The sequence below is a fragment of the Eupeodes corollae genome, chromosome 1 (assembly GCF_945859685.1).
Source record: "Eupeodes corollae chromosome 1, idEupCoro1.1, whole genome shotgun sequence".
NCBI classification, from domain to species: domain Eukaryota; kingdom Metazoa; phylum Arthropoda; class Insecta; order Diptera; family Syrphidae; genus Eupeodes; species Eupeodes corollae.
In genome coordinates, this window is record NC_079147.1 from 220,664,871 (window position 1) to 220,687,378 (window position 22,508).

The 22,508-nt window shown below is 32.9% G+C and overlaps 3 protein-coding genes across 6 annotated transcripts in view; 2 read left to right on the top strand and 1 right to left on the bottom strand.

Annotated features, from left to right (window-relative positions):
• The window catches only part of LOC129943148 (gamma-aminobutyric acid receptor-associated protein), a 351,335-nt gene that overhangs the window by 180,707 nt on the left and 148,120 nt on the right, over positions 1-22,508 (top strand). The window contains exon 1 of one of the 3 annotated variants that reach the window (XM_056052401.1): positions 7,966-7,978. The exons of 1 other annotated variant lie outside the window; for it this stretch is intronic. The gene's annotated coding sequence lies outside the window, so the exon portion shown is untranslated. Of the gene's footprint in view, positions 1-7,965; positions 7,979-22,082; positions 22,089-22,508 lie in introns of those variants that run through there. One more of the 3 variants, XM_056052403.1, reaches the window with a different exon arrangement.
• Positions 1-22,508, top strand: part of LOC129943135 (uncharacterized) — a 237,162-nt gene that overhangs the window by 102,791 nt on the left and 111,863 nt on the right. The gene's annotated exons all lie outside the window — the stretch shown is intronic.
• Positions 2,924-4,054, bottom strand: LOC129943145 (pupal cuticle protein 20-like). The gene is made up of 4 exons (XM_056052398.1): positions 3,949-4,054; positions 3,499-3,869; positions 3,215-3,427; positions 2,924-3,149 (listed from the first exon to the last, which is right to left on the bottom strand). The coding sequence occupies exons 1-4, from the start codon at positions 3,955-3,957 to the stop codon at positions 2,966-2,968; spliced, it is 777 nt and encodes a 258-aa protein (XP_055908373.1). The 5' UTR covers positions 3,958-4,054; the 3' UTR covers positions 2,924-2,965.

The window sequence follows — 22,508 nt, forward strand, 5'->3', positions numbered from 1 at the left end:
TGGGTTCTCCGAACCCCAAATGCGGCAATTTTGGCGATTGACAAAGCCATCAAGATGAAAATGTGCTTCATCGCTTAGGATGATTTAACTCGAAAAATCAGGGTCCATTTGTTGATGTTCAATAATCCATTCAACGAACTCTCTTCTCTCTCCATGGTCATTAGGCTTCAATTGTTGTGCTAATTGAATTTTGTAAGCATGAAGACACAGATCTTTGGCGAGTATACGCTGTAGAGAGGTTCTTGAAATTTGCAATTCTTGTCCACGACGCGACGTCGAATTGAGGTTCCTGGATTGTCAGCAACACTCTCACGCACTGCTTCGACATTCACATTTGAACGGCTTATTTTTGGACGACCAGTGTGTTTGGCGTCTCCAACTGATCCAGTCTCCATGAATTTTTCAATTAATCTCTTCACAGTTGACGAAGTTAAAACACTATTCGGACCATATTTTGTATAAAATTTTCGAACTGCAGCCGCCAAGCTTTCACTATTTTTGAAATATTCTTTAATAATGAAGACACGTTGTTCTATCGTGTAACGCTCCATTTTTAATAACCCTATACTGTTAGCTGTCAAATTGCTTCTTTTTCAGGCTTGCCAACCCTTCACTGCACAAATGGCGGCAAATTCAAATCTTGCGTTAATTTTGGGACACCCTTTATTATGCCAAGATATTTACAATTTTCAGACCACACGATATTTGTCACATTAATATTGAGTGTTTTTTGTGGGAGAAAACAATGTTTTTTGCGTCGTGTGAACCAAATATTCTGACATTTTCGGCATTAACCTTAATTTTCCACTTATTTAAGTAACTAAAAAGTTTATCAAGGGAACTCTGTAAGTAGTTAAGCAGTGCGTCTTGAGCAAAAAAAACTTGATGGAGTGTAGTCCGCGAACATGGCAATTTCAGTATTTTCAAGCCTAGGAAAATCGGATAAGAAAACGATAAAAAGAATGGGACCCAAAACAGATCCTTGAGGAACCCTAAATAAAATATCAAATAAAGAATATTTCGCAAGTCTAGTACTAGCAAAAAACTTTCGGTTTATCAAAAAATTCCTTATAATTAGATAAAATATCGTGGAAAATTCAACAAAATTTGCTTTGAGATGACTCCATGCATCGTGCCAAACAGTGTCAAAGCTTTTTTTTATTTCGAACAAAACTATAGCCGTCGATTTTTTTTAAAACAAGATTGTTTTTGACATATTTTTTAATATGGAGTGACCTGCAGGAGTCGGTTCTTTAACACCTTTTCAAAAAGTTTATTAATATTGCTTAGAAGTCTTATAGGGCTATAACCTGATAGGCTATATTTTAGGTTTTCCAGCCTTGGCATTAGGTATAACCTTGGATACTTTCCATTGTTCAGGAAAATAACAGTGTTTGATCAAACATTGAATATAAAAGTTATACCTTTTTTAGGCAGTGTTTTTAATAATTGGTTGCTAATTCGTTTAGCTCCCGGAGATTTCTTTATTTTCAGTTCTTTAAAGAAGCCTTTTACTAAACTGTTGTTAGGAATAAGTGTACTGGGTTGAAAAATTATAGAATCTTCGAACTCTAAGAGTTTTTCGCTATCAATATTTTCGATTACGTTATCACTTAAAAGAGCGGACACTGTATGATTGCGGTTGAAAGTTTGATCGAAGATATTTGCCTTTTCTTCCTGCATAAAATAAACATTATTTTGTTCCCTAAGAGGAGGAATAGCTAATTTATTAGAATCTATTTCAAATAAAAGGTCAGACTTTAAACAGCAAAATTCATCAATTGATTATTAAAACAAGTAAGACTCTTTCCACAAATAAAACTGACTTTTTATAAGTTTAATTTTGTATTTGGCTGTCGAGATATCCCATGATGAAATGGTGAATATTAATTATGACGCTTGATAGATTTAGTTTTCTTTAACTGGTGCTTTTTGATATTTTACCCGAAATTCCATTAAACTAAGTTTCATTTCAGATCTTATATAATTTCATTTAAAATTTGAATAATTTATTGAAGAAGTAAAGTTTTTATAAGCGCAAACTAGCCGTATACAATTTCCCTACCTCTTTTTAGTTTTTCCTTAGAATTGTTACTTCAATCGTAACTCATTGAAAAGCTACATAGTAAAAAATGAAAAGGTTCAATGAACTGATTAAATTAGCATTTATTGAAACGTCGTCGTCCTCTTCATCGTCGTCGTTGCTATAAAAGGGTTAATGTGAATTATTTAAAATTTAAAAAGCTTTTTCTTCGATTCTTCGATGAGATGAAAAGTTTTTAAAACAAATATCTGTCATACACCAATTTTAGTAAACTCCACCGTATGTAACTCTTTGACTCTGAGAGTTGCTCTTTGTCTTCGTCATACCGTCCCCAAAAACTCATTCCTAAGCCACAACATGAACTTCATCAAAAAAAGGAACAAAATTGAGTCGCAAAATCATAGAACTTCCAACATAATGATTTCATCAGTTGTTGTCTTTTTGTCAAAGTCAACTTTGTGTACAACAAAGTAAACCTTTCTTAAATCCCGCCCAATTTGACAGCCCAAGCGAGTTCCCCTCCTCTTTCCATTGTGTGACTAAACAAACATTAACCGTTTTGTTTATTAAATCGGGGGTATTAAAAAATTTGCAGGCGTGGTGCATAGGTACAAGAAAGCAAACGTCAAATCCCAAAACAAAAGCGACATAAATAAAGTTTTATAAACTTGCAACCAACTTCCAAACCAACCCAGCTTTGACTTTTGATATGGAACGATGACGACGACGCTGCTGCCTACCAGCAGGATAGTGGTTTGAGATCCTAAATCTCCAGAACTTTATCCTCCGTCTTCGATAAACAAGCCAATGGAGAGGTAAGGGCGATATATGGAGAAAAGGATTTGAATATAATCGAGAAGGTATAAACGAAAAAGGAGATTATTTCATTAAATTTCTTTTATTAGTTCGCTACACAGAGTTTCATTTGTATTTCCTGCCACCTGGTTGGTTGTATGAGTATCCTTGTTGATGCTGCTGCGGCGGTAGGTATTGACTGGAGAGAGCTCCAGCTCCAGGTCCTGATGATGGAGCATAACCAGACGAGGATGATGACGCCGAGTGTTGTTGATTGAGTTGTGCTGTTTTGTGGTGTAGAGCGAGCGACCTGAAATGGGAAACACAATTTAGAGAGTTGTTCACCTTTTTGGAGAAAAGAAAAGCTGTCCAGACTGTTTGATCTCATAAGGCACTGGTGGAGGTGTGGGCAGATGATCTCCTTGAACCTGGAAACCACCGGCGTCGGCGGTGTAGTGGACTGTGTATAGTTTGCCATCGTCACCGGTGTAAGAGTAGGAGCCCTTGACAACCTGTTCTGGATTTGCCGAATTCGGGTTTCTTAAGTGGCCTTCCTCTTGGCGGCGGATTCCGTTTGCTGTTTCGAAACTAAAATTGAAGTGATGGGTATGTTTAAAGTGAGTTTGTTGGCACTTCTGAATTGAATCGAGTCGACTTACGCGAAATTGTAAGAACCGTCTCCGTTATTGACGTTTTCGGAACGTAAAATTGCAATTGGTTCAGCCTGAGGCTGTCTGAAGGATGATGGCGATGAAGACGCCCCATAGCTGCCAGATTGTGATTGTGGCTGCGAAGGCCTGTGAGGAGACTTGCCAGCAAAGGCTCCACCACTTACTCCGTGATAGTGGAGATTCTGTTGCTTTGCGGATGCAGCTTGAGGTGGGATATAATGATTTGATGGTCGATTAGGACTCTGCAAGAAACCGCCATATCCTCCGGCCGTGGCAGCACTGTGCGGAGGAGGTAGGTAGTTGTTCGAAAGCTTTCCAGCCGTCGATAATCCAATAAAAGTCAAGGTAAAGATGAGTTTCTATTAAGGTATAGACAAGTTTTGAGATGAAAAAAATATATCCAATATCTGACGCGTCGAGCGTGAAGACGTTACGAACCAATTCCATGTTTTTGAGTATGCGTGCGAGTTAAAGTGTTATTCAACAGCCCGAAGGTAGAACAACGACTGATGGCTCCAATTGAGTGAATCTTCTAATTTATAAGCGAAAAATCCGAATGGATTTCTTCATATTCATCTTCAACTTCATCATTTTCTTCTTCTTCTTTTGTTGTTGTTTGATTTGATAGTTCCTCTCAAACTATTGTTGTATACCTAACCTATGTCATATAAGTTGTGGTGGCGGTAGAAGAACGGTTGTTGAAGTGCTAAGCACTGGCTTAGCTGAATTAACAATAGAAGCCGCTGACTGTGATGATGATGATGATGACGCCGCCACTATTTGGCCGCCAAGGGGAGGGAATTAAATTAATCCAAAATTAATCAAATAAATGCATTTGTTTTTATTTATTCATTTTTATATTATTGAATAATAGACACAAGATCAAGGTTATTTATTTTAATCTTTTCATAAAGTCCGAAAAGATTCATAAAAACAAGTAATAAAAAATGATTGAGGAGATAAGATTGTCGGAGAGAGGGGAATTATTCAAAGTGGAGTAGGTACACTTCTATAATACTCGTTGTAATCCCATATAAAAAGATACAAATTAATCTCAGAGTGTAATTATACTACTTAAGGTTATTACTTTTTTTGTTGTTGTTATTTTTGAAGACGACGACGACGCGGACGATGGCGAATATCTTAACCACCACCCAAGGCGTATGTCTGAAATTAACGATAAATTAAGGAGGATTAGGGGAATGGAGTAGCGCATAGAAATGGTCTAGCAAAAGTGTGGACCTTGCGTGCGGTGGTGTGGTAGTGGAAGAATGTTGACAGCATCTACATCTCCAAGAGTGGGAGGTTTTTGTTTGTTTGGAATGTCCATAACGGGTTACATTAATTTAGTTTTATAGTTTGGAAAAACTACTTAATTATATTACATGCGGTAAAAATGTATTCACAATATTAAAATTGAGGGGCTCATAAAGTTATAGTACACCTGTTGTTAGTGTCCCATAATGCAGGGACAATAAGCTCGTTTCGAGAAGGTGAGAAAAAGGGGTTTCACATAAAGATAGATAAGAATTTCAATTACAAATAATAAAATGGAGTATATAATGCGTAGTTAACGAGACTTCTGAGAATATCAATAAAAAGCTTAGAAGGTGTCATTTTATTAACAATAAAAATCGTATAGTACATTATTTAAATATGAATCCGAAAATACTATCAGGTCAGTTGATGGAAGACAATTCTAAAAATATAGTGACTTGACTAAGTAGATTTTGATGTTTCATTCATATTATTTTCGAACTTGATATTGCAGTTCTAAGTAGGAAAACATTATTTTTTCAGCTAAGCTATGAGTGTTTTTTGGGCATTTGCATGCTCGTATGACTTAAACTTATTTTTGGGTTACATAAGCTTACAGGAACTGAAGAATGGCCGATTTGTTAGCTTTTGTTTTTATTTAAGTTTTATTTGTAGATACATTCTTTATTTATAACAATACTTTTTATTTATAATACGGACTTGACAATTCTGCCGTTCGTCTGCTGGATATGACATTTCAAACTAAATTGACAACATAATAATAAAGATATTCAGCTAGGTTTCCAAAATCAAATGAAATCGAAATATAAATTAAAAATCGAGTGAAATTATTTTAAGGGTTCTTATATTCAATCGATTTCATAAGTTCGAATACTTATGAAAATCTCTGAAATTTCTTAAAAATTGAAGCCGTCTTTTGATTTGTATGTTGATTGCAACTGTCCTGACCAACGCAGTTTAGATTCCGATAATTTACAACCTAACAGCTTTGCTTTCGATGCTATTTTCTCTTTTCAAACTTACAAAATTATTTTATCGGTGGAAAACAAAAACTCTTGTGCTTCAAAAATACTCAAAAATATTGCTTTATATGTCTCAGATGTGCTAAGTTGTATATTTAACTTAAGTGTTGAACAAGGTTGTTTTCCTACGGAAGTGAATATGTCTGACTACAAATCTTTTTCTCTTTTTTTTTAAACAGTACTCAAGGGCTTATTAATACCCTTAACACAGTGCGAGCTTTAGGAAAATAGGGAAGAATTGAAGAGGAGATAAAGTTTTGAATATCAAAATGATAGGGAAAAACAGAGCTGTGTAAAGCATTCCACATTCTCGATGTGCGGTTAAAAAAAAGATCTCTATACTCGCCAGTACTTCCGAAATGGAGCTCAAGGTTAAACTGATGTGCATTTCTAGAATTACGAGTATTACGGCTGAATTGTTTGAGGGGGGAATGCAACTCGCTAATTCGACAGAACACTGTTTATAAAAATATTGGTAGAAAAACGATAGGCATGAAACATTGCGGCTGTGTTCAAGTGACGTAATTGTTTTGGTTATAGTTCCATCGCCTATTATTTTCGAGGCTTTTTTTTGGGTCCTGTCCAAAATACTTAAACTTGTTTTAGGGTCACCTGTCCAAATATGCGAGTTATATTCAAGTTTTGGACTTATGAATGCTTTGTAAATTACAGCCAGATCAGAAGGGGGGACAAATTTCTCGCACAGTCGGAGAAATCCTAAGCCCTTAGCAGCATTTTTGGCAATATCAATTATATGATCATTCCATAAGAGGTGGAGCTGTGATACACATACCGAGTACTGAAAGTTGATTAGTTTCCTGAATGCAAGTGCCGCTGATGGAAAACGGCATCGGGGATGTGCTACGCTTTAACGACAGGAGACAGCACTAAGTTTTCGGAGCATTCAATTCTACACGGTTTTTGATTCCCCATTGTACTATGCTGTCGAGATCGGAATTTAATGAACTTATCATACGATGCCGTTGAAGTTCCACATCCGATGGATAAGGCTGTGAATCTAGAAACGAATATGAAAAGCTGAAAGTACTGTCATTCGTGAAATAATTAAGTGGGTTAGAAGTTTCAGACAAAAGTTCAAAAGGAGAAGAAAAAAAGAAGAAAAAAAGAGAAAAGGAAGAGCTTCGGACACAAAACGAAGCCCTGGGGCACACCAGCATTTATTTTGTGAATGTCAGATTTGAACCAGTCTAATACTACTTGAATTGAACGGTCCGAAAGGTAATTTCTAACCCAACGAAGAAGGGATTCATCAATACCAAATGCACGAATTTTCAAACATAGAGCATGATGCCAAACACTATCAAATTCCTTTGAAATATCAAATGCAATAATCGTACTTTCTCCAAAACGATGTAAAGATCTGTTCAGTGAGATTAACCATGAGATCACCAGTGGACATATTGCTACGAAAGCCCTACTGCCGGTCATAAAGAAGCTTCTGTTCTTCAAGACATTTCTTAAGCTGATAATTAATCATCGTTTTAATGCCCTTGGGAAGGGGGGCGTGAGTTCTATTGGACGATAGTTAGAGGGGGAGGATGATTCAACTTTTTAGGAAAACGCTGTATAAATGCTGTTTCCATCCGCTCAGAAAGAGACCATTTCAAAAATTTTCGAAAAATTAGTGAAAAATAGAATTACTTCTTTCTTAAATAAAAAGTGTTTTTTTTTTTTAGCGAATTCAATCAATTAAATTTTGTCTTGAAAGTCAACTCTAGTTGGTACTAAGCTATGGTAACTTGAATCATAATAAACCGACTATGGCTCTTTTTATTGATATGACTAAAGCCTTTGACATGGTTGATCACGATTTATTGCTACGTAAATTATATAATGCAGGATTTAAAGGAGTTGTTTTTCAATGGCTGAAGTCATATTTTAAAGAAAGAATTCAAAAAGTAGTAATTAATGGTGTAATGAGTGAAGCTCGATATATATAATCTGGAGTACCTAAGGGCTCCGTACCTGGCCCCTTGTTTTGTCTGGTTTATATTAACTCTCTTTCTCTTTAGGTTGCAGTTGAATGGCCTTGCTACGGCTTTTGCAGATGATATATCGTTTACCTACCAGTCAAACTCATAACAAAACTATAACATTTAAATTAAAGAAGATCTCGAAATTCTAAGAACTTGGTGAAAAAACTAAAATAATGTCATTCAAAACCTCTAGTCATCAGCTTTGCAATTACAATTTTATATTTCATGGGTCGAATTGAAGACAATTTACCTTTCCCTTACATAGTTGTGGTATACCTTATTTTCAAGCAGCAGGTTCTTGTTCCGATTCTTGTTTCAAAATTGAAATAAATATCTAAAAATTAACAATTGATTTTAATCCTAACGGGAAAGATCATATTTTCAATATAAAAAATTATTTGATGGTCAAAAAGAGTTTTAACTTCAATTTATTACAGACTTGCACACTCTATAATAAAGGGTGATTTTTTTGAGGTTAGGATTTTTATGCATTAGTATTTGACAGATCACGCAGGATTTCAGACATGGTGTAAAACAGAAAGATGCTCAGTATGCTTTGACATTTCATCATGAATAGACTTACTAACGAGCAACGCTTGCAAATCATTGAATTTTATTACGAAAATCAGTGTTCGGTTCGAAATGTGTTTCGCGCTTTACGTCCGATTTATGGTCTACATAATCGACCAAGTGAGCAAACAATTAATGCGATTGTGACCAAGTTTCGCACTCAGTTTACTTTATTGGACATTAAACCAACCACACGAATGCGTACAGTGCGTACAGAAGAGAATATTGCGTCTGTTTCTGAGAGTGTTGCTGAAGACCGTGAAATGTCGATTCGTCGCCATTCGCAGCAATTGGGTTTGTGTTATTCGACCACATGGAAGATTTTACGCAAAGATCTTGGTGTAAAACCGTATAAAATACAGCTCATGCAAGAACTGAAGCCGAACGATCTGTTTTTCAACGTCGAATTTTCAGTGAATGGGCCCTAGAAAAGTTGGCAGAAAATCCGCTTTTTTATCGACAAATTTTGTTCAGCGATGAGGCTCATTTCTGGTTGAATGGCTACGTAAATAAGCAAAATTGCCGCATTTGGAGTGAAGAGCAACCAGAAGCCGTTCAAGAACTGCCCATGCATCCCGAAAAATGCACTGTTTGGTGTGGTTTGTACGCTGGTGGAATCATTGGACCGTATTTTTTCAAAGATGCTGTTGGACGCAACGTTACGGTGAATGGCGATCGCTATCGTTCAATGCTAACAAACTTTTTGTTGCCAAAAATGGAAGAACTGAACTTGGTTGACATGTGGTTTCAACAAGATGGCGCTACATGCCACACAGCTCGCGATTCTATGGCCATTTTGAGGGAAAACTTCGGAGAACAATTCATCTCAAGGAATGGACCGGTAAGTTGGCCACCAAGATCATGCGATTTGACGCCTTTAGACTATTTTTTGTGGGGCTACGTCAAGTCTAAAGTCTACACAAATAAGCCAGCAACTATTCCAGCTTTGGAAGACAACATTTCCGAAGAAATTCGGGCTATTCCGGCCGAAATGCTCGAAAAAGTTACCCAAAATTGGACTTTCCGAATGGACCACCTAAGACCCAGCCGCGGTCAACATTTAAATGAAATTATCTTCAAAAAGTAAATGTTATGTTTCAAATAAAGAATCGATGAGATTTTGCAAATTTTATGCGTTTTTTTTTTAAAAAGTTCTCAAGCTCTTAAAAAATCACCGTTAACAATATGGTTTATCTAGGTAGGGTGGTTCATATGCTAGTGCTTTAAAACCCTTGTTGATTCTTCAAAAACATCTAATTAAAATCGATTAACTGAAAGTTGGCCCTTATTCCAGGATTTGGGAATTCTACCTTTGAAAGACTTTTGCATTTTTAAAGTACTGAAAGAATTTTTCAAGCAAAGTGGTAACATTCCAAGTAGGATTTCGCAGTGCTCATAAAACTCATTTTTCTAATTTTTATACTGTCGCAGCTCCCAAGTCATTCAATAACTTACCAATATCTATAACAACTACTCAAAATTATTTATTAATTTATATGAATATGTTATAATTCTCATAACTATTAACTATTATTTATTCTTTATTAATTGTAAACAAGGTATTAACTAGATTTAAAATGAAAATGAATGAAAAAAATGTATTTTTTTCTAAGATTTCTTACTTTTTGAAATCACTTAAGTCAATAAACAATTTTTGTTCATTGTCATAAGTTGTATAATTTCTTATATTTGCGTTGTGTTGATGCACATTTGTTATTTTGCTATTTTTGCAGTTTCCGAATATCGAATGGCAAAGACCCTGGTATCGAAGTAAAGTTTCTGAATGTGACTTAAAAGAAAAGAACGTTGTTTTTGGTAAAGAGAAAATGGTTTTAAATACTTTTGCATTTCCCTTAAATACAAAGTAGAGAGTAGAATTCCTCTTGTCGAATTTAGGTCACACCAATTTAATCTGGTCAAATTCAAATCACTTAAAAATGACAAAAATCGAAATGAAAGGCACATTAATAATTTCGAAAAAAAAAAATGAAATCAAAATCGATAAATGTGAATTTTAAATCGATTTCAATTTCATTTCAATTGAAAGTAAAATTTAAAACTTAGCTGATTGTTACCAAATTATTTGCTTGTAAAGATTTTACTTGAAAAAAAAACATAAGAATTATATAAATGCACACAGATTGATTGGAATCATTAATTTTTAATTTTTTAAAAAAACATTACAGTTGTAATGATTTTTATTTTTAACAAACGATAGTCATTGAAATAAGGTTATTTATGTTAACAATATTCAACCAAGATTTAAAAAAGCTACGATGTGTCATGACATAGTTGCAAAACTGAACAAAATGGTTTAACTCCGATCCCCATTTAGCATTTCATAGAAACTAATCATATACTTATTTGAAAGTGTAACCTTATAAAACGCAATATAATTGGTAGACGTCAGATTATCTTCTGTTCTCCTTATGCAATATGGGAGTGAACGAGAACACTATTCACTTCATTGGTGTATGTCCATATAAGCGACAATGAAACAGTAAGTTACCTAAATGGAGTAGAATGGTTGCTGATCCAAAAATATACAACCGAGGCGTTGATCTATAAAAGAAGATTTAAAGATGAACATTTTTAAAATACCTTTTTTTGTATTTTTGTGTCTACTAAAAGTTTCTTTGGATTTTGTAGATAAACTTAAAGTAAGCAAATTTTCATTTTTTAGTAAAAATAATTAAAGTAATTTTATGTGGACTATACTAAAAGTCACAACTACTCACCTTTTTATTGTTTGATTGAGTTAAAAATAAATGTTTTTTTTCTTCAATGTAAATACATACATGTATTTATTATTATAAATTTAAAAATAAAAATATATTTTCTTTTTTATTTATTTATTTATTCGTCTTAAAAGTTACACACTCCATTTAGACTAATAATTATGATACATAACATACAAATAAAATACATAACTTACTTATAGCATTATAACAAATTATTAATTTATGTTTCAAAACATTTCTATTAATATCAAAATCAATTGCAAAATCATATTCATTAAAATTCATACAACCTCTTGTGATAGGATTATACTTAGCATAGCTAGTATCATGGTAAGGAACATTTAAAAAATCGCAGTCACAATCTAAAAAACATAGATAACAAAACTGGACAGTCAATATTAAAATTCAAGACATCAAAAGCATAAAGTATTGAGTTTAATTCTCTTCTCTCTTTTAGATCACTTAAAATACACCTTGTCTCATAAGATGGAACATTTGAATAACCAAATAGTTTTCGTAAGGCAAACTTTGTTAACCTTTTTTGAACTTTTTCCATACGACGAATGCTAGACGCGGTAAAGGGGCTCCATATAACAGTATCTACAATATTCTAAATGTGGTCGGACGAGACTAGAATGAAGAGCTTTTAATGTATAGGGGTCTTCGAAATCTTTTAAATTTGGAAAAACAAACCCTAGCCTAAAGTTTGCTTTGAGATGTAGGTGATTTGAGAAATTCATTTTAGAATCGAAGATTATGCCTAGATCCTTATGACTATCAAGTCTTTGTAATATGTCATTTTTAAGTTTATAATTATAATATAATGGACTGTAATTTCTAGAAAATGTCACAACGCTACATTTCTTATTGTTAAAATGTATCCCATTGATATTACATCATTTAATTAAATTATTTAAATCAATTTGAAATTTTTTTGCATAGTTAAGTGAATTTATAGAACTGAATGTTTTCAAATCATCAGCAAATAGAAGACATTAAGAAAAATAAGATTTAATGGTAATTCGTTCATAAAAATGATAAAAAGAAGTGGTCCAAGGTGGCTACCTTGAGGAACACCCGAAAAAATTATAATTTCCTTAGACAAGGCATTCTTAATTTTGACCACCTGTTTTCTACATACTAAGGCTACCTAGACAATGCATTATCAATTTTTACCACCTGTTTTCTACCTACTAAATAGCTCTTTATCCACATTAGGACCTGAGAGTGAAATCCAAATATCTCTAGTTTTTTAAGAGAACACTATGTTAAACGCGGTCGAAAGCCTTTGAAAAATCAGTGTAAATAGTGTCGACTTGAGAATGCATTTCCATCTGTGATAGACAAATATTTTAAAATATTGTAAAATTTGTAGAAGTGGATCTACCTTTTAAGAAACCATGTTGTTAAACTGAAATGTTATTGTGAATAAGGTTACTTAAATACCTACACAATTTTTACTACGTCTTCGAAAACCTTAGGAATTAACTGCAGTTTTGTAATTGATCTGTAATTTTTGTACCTGATTTATGAAGGCGAGTTATTATAGAGTATTTCCATTTATCTAAGAACTCACTATCACTTTAAGAAAAGCTATATATTATACAAAGTGATGTAGCTAGTTCATTAGCACAAGTTCTTAAAAGAATTGGTGGAATATTGTCTAGTGAAATAGAAACACTTTTTTTCAAAGGAAACCAGTAATACAACAATGGTTCACTGGGGCGTATACGCACTTTTTCATTTATTATTTTCTTGAAACAAGTAAGAGTTTTGTTGTTTCATAATTTTGAAAATCAATGTTTTTTATATGTCTGTATCGCAAGTGTACGTATATGAAAAACAATTTGTGTTAGTACTATTCATATGGACAAAAAATATTTAGTTTTCGAAAAGTTCTACTACGAATCTAGTATAAACATTTTAGAAAGGTTGGGGGTGAATTCTGAAGCTTGAAATTCAAAATTAGCTATTAAAGAGACACTATTTTTTGGCGTACTATTTTTTAAACCACAAAACGCCCGCTAAAGTAAGAAAAATACAATACAAATTGGTTTTCCAATAGGGACTTGACAACTTTGAATTTTATTTGATGCTAACTATTTGATGCAGTTTGCATGCCGACAAGTGGCTCCCATGTTTTTTTGCCAATTTAGTTCAGTTTATGAAAATTTCTTACAATAGAAAGATGATGTCTAGATTTCATTACAATTTGTAATTTGCAATAAGAATATTGTCGCCAGTTTAAGAATGTCGTTACGTCATTTTTTTTTTAATTGGAAATTACAATTTCCCCTATTTTGTGTATGTTTTCTTACAAATTTGTTGAATTGAATTTTGTAGTTTGTGAAACAGAAAATCAGTTTACGAATTTGTAATTGTAGTTTACAATTACAAATTTGTAATTGTAATTGTAATTTGGTGAAATATACCACTGTTGATTAGCGGCATCGGTTGTGAGATTAAACACTTTTTGACTATTTCCTTAGGGAGGGCTACGTTACGTAATTCCATACCAACAAGCCGACAACGTTTGAAGAGTCAATTAGTCTACCGTTGCAAACGATGGCTATTTGAACGAAGTCGAATTCTATTCATTAACGTTTTCATGGTACCTTAAGCCGATACTAAATTTTTTGAAATATCTCAAATGTTTTGTGCAAACAAAAAAAATGTTATTTTCAATTTTGTATTTACCTTAATTTACTCAAACTGGTGTTCTTAACTATCAATGAATTTTGAAAAACTAATGAGTAATCAACGTCTTTAACTTCCCATAGAAAGTTATTGTAATTAGTGCGGTATGTCGAATTGAAAATGTTGACATTTCTTGACGTTTCAAATTCCAGGGAGTCGAAATAAAAGATTTTTGGAAAGATGTCCGTGTGTGTAAGTACGTTCGTACATCCGTACGTCCGTATGTTCGCGACGTTTTTTTCGTCGTCCATAGCTCAAGAACCAGAAGAGATACCGACTTCATATAAAGTTTATTATACAAATAATAAGGCACACAAATGCAGAGAAAAGGCTCTCAAGAAAATTGCGTGGGTAGTTTTTTTTGGTTAACCCTAAATATCTCATGAACCAATGACGCTACAGACTTGAATTAAATTTTATATAATATATTGTAACGTGATACCAAAATTTTTGGAACCAAATCCAATTAACAGTTTTTTATAGGTCAAAAAACTGAGAAGAAAAATTTTCACCTCGAAAATTTAACGAATAGAAAATGATTTCATCTCCAAAACAATTTTGTACAACGAAAAATAACCTTCTGATAAAATTTGTGAGAAAAATCAAATTGACAGTGTTTTTTTATAAAAAATAAAAATCTAAACAAAAAAATTAATAAAAGTTGGTAAAAATTGAATTCCGACTCAAATATCTTTTCAAAAATTAAAAATATTGTTTTCAAAATTTGTTTATTTCACGGAAAATATTGTTTTCGATATTCAGTAGTTTTTTATTATAAAAATTTAACAGTCCGTTTTTTCATTGAAAAATAAAATCCATTCAAATATTACACACATTTAGTAAAAATTGATGTTCGTTTCTTGATAGTTCTCAAATTAATTCCCATCCATCCAATTTGTAAAAATTTAAAAAATGCTACTAAAATTGGTAACAATTTGTTATCTACTAAATATCTGTTTAAAAAATCTAGATTTTCAAACTAAACTATTTCTTTACATACAAAATATTGTTGGTAATTTTTTTAAAGAATAATTTAACAACACGAAAACCTACTAACTTTTTTTAGAAAGACAAATCGACAGACGGGATGGGAAGTCATTAGTGTGGGTCCCATCCCAGCCTCTTTTTTCTTTAAATATCAATCAGTATTGGGCCCAAAAAATTGCAATATTTTGTGTAAAACTAATTTATGAATGCTTCGTCCCTTATGTTTTAAAAATGAAGTTTATGTTTTGCGGTTTAGTAAGATACAAGACTAAAAAAATATAAACATTAGAATTTTGATCCGAATGTGTGGAATCTTTAGAACTTTTACATATTCTACATTACTTTAGAAATCGGCTAAGGTGACAGTTGATTGTACATTTCTTTCCATTTCTCACGAACATGATAAAAACACTTATCGTCAAAGCCACCATAACTTTATAAAACAATTGTTTCTGTTTTACATTATATGTGTTGTATTTTAAAGTACGATAATTGTTTTCTTATAAAAGGTCACTTTTGAAGCTCTCATTTTTCAACATTTTACAAGTAATAACTACTTCATTACTGAAATCGTAGGAATACATGCTAAAACAACTTATTGAGATTTTTGAAATTCTTAACAAAAATGGTGAGCATTTTACAATCACAGTTCAACAATCAATTTTGCAAGGCAATTTTCCTGTTCTTGATATTTTTCAAAGAGGTGATCACAACTTGTCTCCAAGATCTTGCAAACACCTTAAAACGTTTATAAAAACATACGTTTTATGCCGTGTTTTGTGAAGATAGCATAAAGTATCTACAGCCGCTAATATGTGAATTGGTCTTGAAAAACTGTATGGAAGATATTGTGTGCTGCAAACGTAGCTCTCATGTATGTGAATGTAGAATGGGTTAGGTTAATTAAATCGGCTAGTTATTCATTTAGTTATCGCCACACTTAGATCAATGTAGATGCCTTGTGATACCCTGTTAGTCTTATAACTTCACTCAATAATGGGTTATACCTTGATAAATCCTAAAACTGTTTCCTGTAAAGTTTTGGAGTTCTTCAGGACTACCAAAGAAGTTTTATCCTAATGCTGGACAGTAGCATACAAAATTAGTAGTGCACATCCTCATCGTTCTACCCTTTGTATATGTCGTCGTCAACGAGCCGTATTTCTGTCGTTTGTATCCCAAATTCAAGCCATACCTTTCCAGATGTTCCTCAGGTTTCAAGTGTTTTCCATCATTGGTTTGTTGGTTTCCTGGAGTATTGTGTTACAAGTGAGCTATTTTAATTCACATGATGAGGTGCTTATGGTTGAATCTATATTGAATTGATTCAGTATTGTACCTTTCTTCGCAAGTTCATCATCTTTCTTATTCCTACGCCAATGTTATGCTATAAGCCTAGACCCGTAAGTTCTTAGCGGCAGTAAATTACAAGCTTCGATTTGAGTATTGTATGGATAGAATTCGATTGCTGCTTGGCTATCAATAAAAATGGTGTTATCAGCCCGTGATAGTGCCATAATTGAGCCCTGTTTTGCTACGGTCGTCACTGCCAATACTTCAGTTTGGAAGAATCTGCTTGATCGAGGAATCTGAAGGAGTTGGCTTAATCAATCAAACTGCACCGTTTTCGAGCTGTCAGGATATATTTTTAATAGCAAATCTTCTTTAAACTAAAATAAATATCAATTGATTCCTCTTAAAAATACTTAAAAATAAAACCTTCAACTGGAAAAGCATGTACAAACAATTAATCATTCTGTATTTCCTATTCTTACATTATTAAAAATGAATACTTGAAAACTAACTTAAAAAACACAAAAGTGTTAAAACTCTGCACCGTGCTGTTTAAACGCAGTTCTAAAAATTAGGAATTTTCTTAGGTGACAAAAACGCAGTCGTTCAATTGGAAATATGTGAAAAAATCACTAATTTTTAAATCTTTAACTTTGACAAAATTATATTACCTATGTCAGAAATTGATTTTTCAATATTTCCGTATGAATCAGAAACTACTACTGAACTTCTGCAAACATAAATTTCTCATTATGAAAACTTCTTGGTCTTATTTAAGCAATAAATCTGAACTGTAAACTTTCTTTCAATACTGAGTGTACCTGTATAGTTCATCCCTTCATCAAAATAAACAAGGGAGAGCTTCTCTTCTACAACAAATAATAAACAATCTATGTATACAGATTTTCATCCTTTACACAATAATAATACAAATGGATTATACTCATGTAGCTTAAGCTTCTCAAACCTTATACTAAGTCCCCATATACGTACATCAATCGTGTATACCCTCGAAAGATTGTCAGAAATTCTTATCCTACTCTTGAATCCAGTATTATCCAAAGACTTGTTAAAAAAATTCATCGAATTTCCCTAAAACTTGTTAACATTTTTGCTAAAGTGTCTAAAAGAAGAGGAAAAGCTTGAATGTTGTTGGAAGAAGCTTTCTAGAAGCATCAATGCGCATGTCCTGAATCCTAATATTTAGCATAAAAGGAAAGACATCAAAACGTCAAAAAAACACGCTCTCCCTTTTCTTACTCTCTTCTGCGAAAGGGATTTTCGTGATAAAATTTCCCTAAACAGTAACCGAAAGGTTTTGAAAACGAAGTGAAATTGAAAAACGAAAATTAATCTCTCCCGCTCCCTATACGAAGCAATAGTTTCATCTCTGTCTTGCATATGCAGAGAAAGACACAGAGATAGAGCAGAGGTATGAATTTTCCATCCCTTTGAGATTTATTTCATTATTAGGACTTCTCTTACGTAGTTTTCCTAGCTCGCTGGCTGTCGGTAATATTGTGTATTGTGTTGCGTATATTTTTTCAATACAACCCTCGCGCTTTTGGACTTTTGAGAAAATTTCCCGGCATGTTGTTTCTGTGGTGCTGTGCTGTGGACTGTGGTGTATATTGGAGGGGTGTTGTGTAAGTTCTTTACTTAGTTCTTCCGTTCATCCTCTCAAGTCTATAGCAATATTGCGAAAAAAGAAAACCGAAGGCAAACTTGATACCGACTTTTTATGGAAAAGCCTTATTTTCTCACTGCTTTTCCGCAGTTCTCATCGAGACTTTGTCGTGACCATAACAGTAAATCGGGCCATCCAGTGCAGGATTTTCTTGTACCGCAACATACACAAAATAAAACCCACAACATTCTATACGGCCATTTTTTGTGGCACAGATTGTTTTGATATTTTTTAAAGTTTAAAAAACAAACATAAAAATACATTAAAATTTAGTTTTTAAAGAAAAGAAAAACATATCAGGAGTTTTGTGAATAAGAAAAGTGTGATTTTCATTGAATATAGATTTAAAGTTTTCTAAAGTAAGTGTTGTCCTTCGTCCTTCGTCGTCGTCGCTCGTCCATCCAAACCAAATCGAACTACAAAAATTAGTAAAAAAGGCAAAAAGGACTTTTCTCATTCGACTTCAAAGAATTTTTGGTCCATTTTGAAATATCTCCACAATAATTCATTCTCAAGGGAAATTTGTGTTTTTGGTACAAAATATTATAACTTTTTTTTCGAAAACTATCTTATTCCGCGTTAAGGTAACGTTACCTAAATCTTGAGTGAAAAACAGCATCTCATATCTCGGTCTTTTGAAATTGGGGGTGTTTGTTGTGTGTGTTTTCTTATTTAGTTTTTTTTTTTGAATTTTAGTTTTGTTCCTTTGGTGGTACAGGACATCGATTAACTCAAGTGTCATTGTCCTATCTACATACCTATGCACAAGTTGTTTTGTTGCTGGTCCTTTTGTTTTTATTGTGATTCAAGTGATTTTCATTCATTTTCCCATTAAAAACAACAACAAAACAAAAAAGAAAATTGCTAAGTTTTGTTCTTTTTGACATTTTCTCGCATCATATATAAAAACTGGTGAAATTGATTTTTGCCATTCTTACTACGTGTTCACAATTTAGTCCGGAAAAGGGTAAGTTATCACATTGATTCCCTCTCGTATAATTCCATACCCCCAACCATCCCTGTCCCAATCCTCCCAAAGCTCCTCACGTCTCTCTCTTATATCTTTTTTTGCTTATATTAATATTTAAGTGGGTGAGTCATTCGGTAGAAAATGTGATTGTGTAGGTGCTGTCGTCTCAGTGTGTAGGGGAATCCTTTTCTGTTTCAGGCTTACCATCTTTTAAAAAAAAATTCCCGACAGCTATAATTTTAGCACGAAAACTTAATCAAAATAATTAGGCTATAAATAATGCGAAATGTAATCTTGGGTGACTTTTTGTGCAAATAACTCATATATATTTATTTGGCTGTCAGAAATTTTACAAAACAAAATATTCTGTCAAAATTTTGCATACAAATTTGACATGATGAATAAATAACTTTCTTTATTGATATTTTGACTAGTCCTTGGGTTATTTTTCCGGCTTCGATTTTGGGCTACAAAACACTTTTTTAATTAAGCTGTTTTAACTATAGTTTCAGACATATGGCAACCCTATTCTGTTGTGTTTTTGCGAGAAGCACATGATGATGTATACTCTATTCGTATACTTTAACTGTGTGAGGGAATTTTCTGCCATGTTATTTTATGCGCTGGTATTTGGTTGGTGCTCCCCGTTGTGTCGTCATGACCTTCATGACTCATCCAAAATGGGGGAGTCTATGTAGTTCCTTTACCCCAATTCACCTCCCGTTTTGGGGGTTTCCCGAGCTCAAGCGTGTATAAGTATCCTTAAAGGTAGTTATTTTTATTTTTTTTCTTCTTGCGGTACACGCGTACAAATGTAGATATAGTACAGAGTATAAACACTTTCTATAGGACGAGTTTTGGTTTCGTAAAAACATTAAAAAACAAGAGTTTTGAGATTTTGATCTAACATCACATTATGGAGATAAGGAAAATGACGTAAAACCTTGTTTTTTAGGTTCTGATTTCTTGAGTCTGATGAATAAGTACCTTGATTGACTGATTAAATGTAGGTAAGGTCAAATGAAGTAGTTTTGAAATATATAGCTATCGAAATATCCCATTTTTAAAAGAAGTTTTTAAATTTTTGCAATTTGTAAAAACTTTCGTGAACGACAGAACTTATATTGAAAATACTTTTAAGTAATTATTTTGATTGTTCTTAATCTTCGATTCATTTCGGAACAGAAACAGCAATGAAGTGCAACCTTTTGATCTTCTTCAACTTTCTGTTGATTTTATACTGAAAGCCCATTTTAATGGGATTTTTTACTTCGTCCTCGTTGTGGCTTTCTTTTTATTTTATTTCATTTGAAATCGAAGAATGCAGTGAAATCAGAAATTTATTCATTTTTGATTGCCTAATTGGAAAAGTTGTGGGGTCGGTTGCCCGCTTTCATAAGGTGTAATCTTGTTAATGCCATCATCAATACGATGTACAAGTATAAACTATAGGAAGGTATAAGAAGGTAGGTTCCACTTCATGATTATATTAAGTGTCAATATCAATGAATGCGAGACTTTTCTCTTAAAAACGGAGCTAATTAATTTTCAGGCCTCGACTCGAATTAAATTTTCAATAGGAAAATTTTGTATATTTTTGTAAGTTGGGTAGGGTAGATATTTACTGCGCAGTTGGGGATGTTTTGAATATTTAATGTTTTATTTTTTTTTCTTATATATTTTAATTTTATGTGTTGTAGGTTATAGCTGTGGCAAAAGTTGTGTTGTTGTTGTTATTGTTGATGATTTTGTTGGGGGTGAAGTGATATATCCTTGGGGAGATTTGTTTTTTTGTTGTTGTTTGTTTTGTGTAAGTAGCTAGGTTGATGTTTTTATTTTTAAGGCTTTTATCTCTCCCATGTGTAGATGGAATTTATTTGGGGTTGTTATACAAAATTTTGTTATGGTTATAACGTTAGACTTGTATTATTTATGTTTATTGAAAAATATGTTTAATTGGTTCTACAAAAAAAAGGTAGAACAGTTTTTATTCTTAATGTTAGAAATCAAAAAACGAAAATTAAAAGAGGGTAAGGAAAGTTACACTTGTGTTAAAAGTGTGTTAGGTGTTATTTTTATTATCAGCCAACAATGCATTGAGTTATTTATAGAAGAGAGCACAAAATCCTAAATAGAAAGATAAAGATTGAATGATATACAAAGCGAAATATAAAGTCATTAAGATGGCAACGCTACAAAGGAAATTATAAAGCGCATTGATGTAGCAACTAAGAGGTTAAATAGGTCCCTTAGAAGTAATGGAATTGTAATTATGTTTTTAAAATAAGATCAATACCTCCCTTTTACGTGCGCTTTGCATCTTTTTATGTACGTAAAGTCTACGTAAAATATAAGAGACTCTATGGAATCCCTTCTCCTTTGATTTTCTAAGTAATTTTTTTCCAACACTTAGGAAAACAAATGTTTGTGCTTTAAAAAATTGAATAATATTTTATTAAATATTTGGCTTCATAACTTCTTTAAAGATCGAATACATATAAGGCTGTTTGTTGGTTTTATATTTGTATCTTTAGAAAAAATATTAATACAAACTTAAATTTAATGTTATTCTATACATTACATCGTCATGTAGAACTGATCTGAGTTTTTTTTATGACCGTATTCATGTCTAGACCATTAGAAGGGTTTGAATAGAACAACTTGGATTGTGCTACCATAAGTCGGGAATTACATATGTTTTACGGGTGCCAAACGACCACGAGATTCCCTTATTTGTGGGACTAAGTCTTTTGTTCATTCATATTAATTGAAAAAACTTTTCTACCGTCGCTCTTTACTGTGATTTGACAAAGTAGCATACGACGTCGATGCACTACGTATTACACCACCGCGGTGAAACATATGTAATTTTAACCTTGTGGTAGAACAACCAAGTTGTTATAGTATTTAAACCCTAAAGTAAAATAGTTTTTGAATTGAAAATCTTAACAAAAATTAAAGATACGTTTTTATGAAAATCCACGTTGTGAAAAATAAAAAATAAAATACACAAATTAAACTAATTTAACGTCTCGATTATCTCCCAATAAAAAAGCTTAAGCTTCAAATTTTGTTTCATTTCTAACTTTTAAGAAGTTCTTTATTACAAAAAATATTAGATGCGAGTTCTTAAAATCAAATGGGAGTGGCTAACAGTGGAGGTATTGATCAGGTCTTTCTATTTGTTGATCGATTTTGGCGCTTATCGAGTCACTTATTTCATCGTCATTATAAGTTTTAGTTTGAATTATGGTTGTTACTAGGTTCACTCTATGTTCTTTATAATAGAACCCCTTTATTGGTGTGCACCTTTGAAAATTGCACAAAAACTAAAAAATTTACTAAGTACATATATTTCTCATTACAATTGACTCGAAAAACCTCTCAAAAATCAATTCTTCTAAATGTAGAAAACAAACATAAAGCTTAAGTTGTATTTGAATAAAGTGCTACAAACTTTAAAATAAAACTATCGTATGTTCTAAGAACTTTGTAGATTGTAGATAGATAGATACAGATTTTATTGAATTAAAGTAAAATTTACACTAAACACCAAAAATGTTTACACAAAATTATTATAGCATGGTGATTGCCGTCTGCGAGATTGACAGTTTGGATAGGAGCCGCATAAAGGTTATTTCCTCATCATGCTTAGTTTGAAGTTGTCACACCAAGAAGAAGGTGGTCTAAATATGATACTTCACTCATCTCAAAATCTTTCTTTTCTCCTATGATAGCATAATCGACCACTGATGT

Bases quoted from the DNA above. Each gene is read 5' to 3' on its own strand.
- LOC129943145 (XM_056052398.1), bottom strand. The intron at 3,428-3,498 runs GTAAGTCGACTC...CTTCAATTTTAG, and splicing joins GACGGTTCTTACAATTTCGC to TTTCGAAACAGCAAACGGAA. The intron at 3,150-3,214 runs GTCTGGACAGCT...TTCCCATTTCAG, and splicing joins GTGCCTTATGAGATCAAACA to GTCGCTCGCTCTACACCACA.